The 6,274-nt window shown below is 36.0% G+C and overlaps 1 protein-coding gene across 4 annotated transcripts in view; it reads right to left on the reverse strand.

The window, feature by feature from the left end:
* The window catches only part of L (zinc finger protein Lobe), a 427,741-nt gene extending 421,833 nt beyond the window's left edge, over positions 1-5,908 (reverse strand). For 2 of the 4 annotated variants that reach the window (XR_010950889.1, XM_067773124.1), the window contains exon 1: positions 5,319-5,410. Coding sequence is in view for 1 of the 4 variants with exons in the window: in XM_067773125.1 (XP_067629226.1) it covers positions 5,319-5,409 (91 nt within the window). In the remaining 3 variants the exon portion in view is untranslated. Of the gene's footprint in view, positions 1-5,318 lie in introns of all 4 variants that reach the window. The other 2 variants (XM_067773126.1, XM_067773125.1) reach the window with 2 other exon arrangements.
* Between the last annotated feature and the right edge of the window lie 366 nt (positions 5,909-6,274).

Raw genomic sequence — 6,274 nt, forward strand, 5'->3', positions numbered from 1 at the left:
ATATAGATGAGTTTAACACAAGCTTATGCATTATGAGTGGATTGCACGCATTTTTATGGAGAACGGTAGAATGAGCGACACTGGCGCCATCTGATATTGAAAAGTAGCCGTCTCCCAAATTTTGTTACAAGCAAAGCATAAGAAGAATGTGACATTTGTTTTGGTTAAGGGTGTTGACACACTTTGCAAGTGAAATTATTTTTCCCACTGGTTGGTAAATTTTCTAACATTTTTCGCAGGTAAAAACTGTAATATAACAAAGGAATACGACACAAAATATGTTAGCAAGTATCTTCGTTGTAAGGGGATAATGTTTATACGAGTGCTTCGCGAAATTTTGTATGTGAATGGGCAAGGCGTAATAAACTTCAATTGCCACGTCTGAAGTTCCTTCATATTTACAAACGCAACATCTTGGTTGATTGTGGCGATGTTATTGGAATGCATAAGCTTGTGTTAAACGCATCTACATATATGAAAAATGTGATTGTGGCACCGCCTTTAAAATATGAACAAATGTTCTATTAATGAGAACAATATTCTTAAATTAAGTTCTGGAAAAAAGAGACGGTACAATTCGTGTGTACTACAATGTTAAATACAACATTTGGCACGAGCTATGAAGCAGGTGTAGTGGCCCAGCGGCTACGATGTTGAGGTTGCGATCGTGTGGCGCGAGTTCGATTACGGGCAAACTCTGAAGTTTTTTAAAACAATTTTATTATATTCTATTTTTTTAACTCTTATTTTTCGTTGAGTTCCATGTTTCTATGAGTCTTGTATGTGTATTTTTCATTCGTAAGAAGAAAGTGGGCGTCATAATCTACCGATTTTGAAATTCTTGCACAGGAAAATTCTTTGTTTCAAAAGGAAAATGGATAACAAATTTCATCACTATCTATATGTGACCCGGCCTGTGAAAAGGTGGCTTATGACTCAAAAAAAGAAAACTACTAAGAAACTGAAGAAATGCATTGTTTATCTTTAACAGCTGTTTCTCGCAATTTCTTTTTTGAGTCATAAGCCACCTTTTCATAGGCCGGGTCACATATCTTCGAAGTCCGTGAAGTCGATGCAAGCGATGAAGCGGCCGTAGAAGGCGTTTTTTACGAGCGGCCGTAGAAGGCGTTGCCACGCCCGTTTTTTTAAATAAATAAATATCATTTTTAAATTATCCTTACAAAGTTGTTCCAATACAATTTTAGCTTTGTAGCTTTATAACTTACGAAAATATCTCTTAACCTTCACGTGCCCGGGTGATAAAATTCACGTAGGCTGCGGGAAGACTACATTTGTAGCAAGCACGCAACTGCTTGTATACTAAGATGATGTTTAAGAAAAAATATTTGTATGTTAATTGTTTTACTTGTACGTGTTTCAGTTTTTAGTTAAAAATTTAATTTAATTTTAACTGACCTTCGTAAAAGCGCCCAAGGCCGGGATGGTAATAAATAAAAAAATAAATGGAGCGATAACCTCCGAAGAGATTTTAGGCCGAGCTTCTCTTCCAATTGGCGTCGTGCCCCTTTTAATTTTTCCTACAAATTGGCGGGACGGGACCTACATGTTTTATGCTGACTTCGAACGGCATTAACAAGGCAGATGAGTTTTCACTGAGAAGCTTTTCATGGCAAAAATACACTCGGAGTGTTTGCCGGATCACTGTCGAGGACGATCCCCCTTGAAAAAATTTGTTTCTAAATTTTTGATGTTTGCTTGCCCGGGATTGAATGGGATCGGTGTAGCACGCGAAGAACGCTGCCGCCACACCACGGCGGCCGCCAAAAACATGGATAGCCTCGAGTTATCGTAAAGAGTTCACAGTGTGAAAAACGTGGGTTTCGTTGGTACCGCTTTGGAGTTTTAGAAAAGTCGAAAAGAAGGAAGGATGGAATCTTGCAGGTTGATTTTGTAGTAACTTCCTATTCCCCTTAATACTGGACACTGACGCATACTTTAGAGTACGACAACAGTGCAACGCAAAAAGCCACTAGGCAGGGCCGGATTAACCCTCAACGGGGCCCTAGACAACCATCAATTTGGGGCCCTTTTTCACGTCCGTTCCCTTCTTTTTTCGATTAAAAAATACGAAACTTATATCTTTCAAAAAAATTGTATTGTCACAATGTATTAATATCAATAAAATTACTATCTGCATTTTAAACATGTCGTTTTCTACATTTGTTTTCGGCAAATTCATCAATATCGATTTTGTTCAATAAATCTGACTCAATGCAAAGTATACCTAACATCTCAAGTCGCTCTTGATGCGCTGTAGCTCTTTCAGCAGCTTTGATTCTTTTTAATTGCGAGAAGGATCGTTCGGTAGAACAATTTATGATCATTAATGCAAAAAAAATCCGAAGTGCTATTTCTGTGCTAGGAAATACATCGGCTAATTGATCATCCATTATAATCTTATACAAATGACTATGAGTTTTTGTGCATCAGTGTATCTGGAGTTCACGTGACTTTGGAATTGTTTCATTTCAATGAAAAATTCTTCCAAATCTAGAATAAAAACGAACTAAGTTATTTATAGCTTCGTGGAGGTCTCCATCACTTAGAAAAAGGTTGATAAGAAATGCAAATCTCTCTGAAACTTCCATATACCCTTTCGTCCGTCATTTGATATCACTGTGGAGATGTTCGATGATTTCGAGGAAACCTTTTCTCCTAAAATCATCGCGAGGCGAAAATTCTACTTCTAGAACATTTCCGTCATTAGATTGCTTTTTTCTACGACGAGTACCTACGTTTTACGAATTCTGTATAACCTACCCCAGGTAATAATTGTTTTGTTTTTTCTTCGAAATCATTGAACTTTTCACGGAATGAAACTAAACGCTCTTCTAACAATCCGTACAAAAAACCACACCTTTGCAATGATGAAATAAAAACAAAATAATGAACGCATAGTGTTCCATAAAATCAAAATGAAACCAAATTCGAATATTTGCATTTTATTCGCCTCATAACGAGTATCAGTATTTTGTGATCCATCATCAGCAATGATTTCTAGACCCTCTAATATGATATCAAATGAATCGTAAACTGCATTCGTCGCATTCGAATGTGCTTCCCAGTGTGTAGTTGACAATGTCTTCAAAGTTTTATCATTGTTTATTTTAGTTTTTAATATGCCCCAACGATAGGTGGAAGCGGAAAAAAATTATATAATGTATGCATAATGGCGAAAAAATCTACTGCATAAAAACAGCACTTCACAGCCATGCTCTCCAACCAAATTAAGGGAATGCGCGGAATAGGAAACATAGATCGCATTCTCATTCAAACTCAATATTCTTGCTTGCACACCTTTATACTTCGCGGGCATGATTAATGCGCTGTCATATTATTGTCCTCTACAATTTTGTATATCTAAACCACAGTCTTCAGTAAGAAGCTTTAAAGTTTGATTCCCTAGACTTTCACCAGTATGACCTTCCAACTGAAGAAACGTTATAAACCTTTTTTATTATTCAATATACTCTCCTTTCACTTCGATACACTTCTTTGCACGCTCAAATAGTTTGGCAAATGAGTCGGAAATGTCCTTTTTAGGAACCTTGTCTAGTTTGTCGGTCGTAGCCTTTTGAATGCGGTCAATTGAGTTTTATTTATTTGACTAAAATTTATTTACAGTTCTGATTATATTTTTCTTTCACTCTCTAGAATTTTATGTTTGTAAGAAAAGTTTAGTGTTTCTATCGGAACCCGCCTATGGAAGCAGAGGTAGATGGCGGCCCCAACTCCCTTGGAAAGACCAGGTGGAAAACGATTTAAACTCCCTTGGTGTGACCAATTGGCGCCGGTTGGCGGAGCGAAGGAGCGACTGGCGCGCCTTGTTGGACCGCCATAACCGTTTAGACGGTAAGCGCCAATTAAGTAAGTAAGTGATTAAGAAAATTTTAGAAGTCTTTTTTATTTTTTAGGGCCGGATTAAAGTCAGGTTTGTTGAAGCCCAAAAAGCGCTAACGAAAACATTCTGTTAAATTGCAAAGCAAATGAAAAAAATGAAACTGTTTAACTCAACAAGAGGACTGAAAACTACAATTTTGTTATGTTATTGTTTTTCCATTGCAAGATCCTACTTACTATCGATGCAGCCTCTAAAGCACTTCAGTCTAAAGTCACCGATATTTCAAATGCCTTAAATCGTTTGAAAATTTGTTTAGAAGAATTGGAAAGGTATCGATATGAATTTGAAAATTTAAAAATGGAAGCGAATAGTGTAGCAGAAAAATGATCCATCACCACTGAATTTTCTAAAACTCACCCAGGGAATGGTAAAACGCCATTTTGATGAGCTTCGCGAAGATGAGCGTCTCCAAGATCCGAAAAGTTTGTTCAAGGTGTACATATTTTATGGAGTATTAAACTCATTATAAACCAACTGAAATCTCATTTCATTCCAATAAATGAAATTGTTTCAAATTCGAGTGTTTTGCAGCCTAACTCTGGTAGAATCTGTAGAATTTGTTGATAAATATAAAAAGAGACATATGTATCTGAAACATTTGCCAGAGATTTTCTCAGTATTCGCCCACTTTCATAGAAGAAAAGAAAAATAGTATGTAATAACCTTGCTGATTTATTAATGATAAAAAAATATTTTATGTCTTGCAGCTTTCTTGAAGTATGCACAGCATTACTGTTATTTCTAACTAATCCTGTGATAAAAACAGACTTAAGAAACGCTATGAGACAAGTCAGGTTATGTAACTTGGCTATTCTGTCTATTGAAAATTCTATAGCTCGATCTTTAAACTTTGATGATGTTATAGACACTTTTGCGGAACAGAGATCTCGAAAAAAAGACTTTTCTTAATAAATATCTAATTGAAATTAAATTGTTATTTTTATTTCATTGTAAATGAATTCAGGTTTCCGCATTGGGCTGGCATGGACTATAGACCATTATCTCTTACCTAAGAGAGGAGGCCTATGGCTATTAGTGGGACATATACAACGTGTATTGAGTATGCTAAAAATCTCGAAGTTTATTAAAATTAAACTGAGTAGGTACAATGCGATGATTTTTATTGATAGGGTCCCATCAAAAGAATTTGCCACGGGCCCGCTGTCAGTTGAGTATATAAATCTTCTTTCCAAAGAGAAAATCAATTGGGGCTAATATATTGAATCCCAACTCTTGTCAGTTTTTTGGTCAAAAGGAGATTTTGGCTTCAGTTTGAAAGAAAAACCTTTTTTTTATTTCGAAAGGTCAATTTTAGGACTACCAGGGTATGTTACTTTAAATATTATTCTTCCCAAAGACCTTTTAATGCAGTCTTGAACACCTCTACACAACTCACCTGCTGTTGCAATATCCTTTGTAGAATGTATTTTTTCTATTAAATTTTCAAGTCTAGAACTAGGCCCTCGATAAAGCATCTTCACTGCCATTATATTATATTTACCACAACGAACACTTTACAACAAATTTTTAACTTTTGTAATTGAATGACATAATTTTTGACCTTATTATCTAAATATGTATATACGTATTTGCAATTCTTTCTATTGTTCTTTATATTTCCGAATGTCTTAAATTCATGAGCACCAATATAAGACTGGAAACGATACCACTATAACTGCAAATATGTCAGATTTCGATGGACATTGGGAGTTTTTATAGCTACATACATACTTAAGCACATATGTAGGTAATCACAGGAGACGGTTATCACATAATACCATTTAGCCTACAGTACACTTTTATATTATTAAATTAATGCAGATGATGCTTTCAACAGCCTATTGAATTAATTCCAAAAATTTAAGTTTTTATGAATAGGTCTATATATTTAGTTCCTTGTATACAATATATGTATGTATATATATCTATATTGTTGCGTTATTTAGCTGTAACCGACAATAAGAACTATATAAATGGAAAACGCGACTGCTGTTCACAAGCGTTAACAAACAACTGATTAGTTTGGTGGCTTTGCAGCTTTGCCGTAGTTGAAGGCGCATTGGGATTTTGATCACAATTACATCAACAACAACCACCTTTGTAGCAGCCGCGTGGAGAAACTGTGAAGAAAAAACTTATGCTGTCATTCACGAACCCGATGAGAACCGGAATCGAAAAATGTGGTGGCAACATAGCGATTTATGCGGCAGTTACTCACGAACGTACGTACCAAAAACGTGTCAGCTGACACGACCTATCTTATGAGTGTGCAATGTAAACGAAAACTCACCGACGTGCAACGCCCGTACGTACGTAGCCCGGAACGTAGAAATCAAAACAATTTTGATTTTT

Source organism: Eurosta solidaginis, chromosome 3 (genome assembly GCF_040869045.1).
Source record: "Eurosta solidaginis isolate ZX-2024a chromosome 3, ASM4086904v1, whole genome shotgun sequence".
NCBI classification, from domain to species: Eukaryota; Metazoa; Arthropoda; class Insecta; order Diptera; family Tephritidae; genus Eurosta; species Eurosta solidaginis.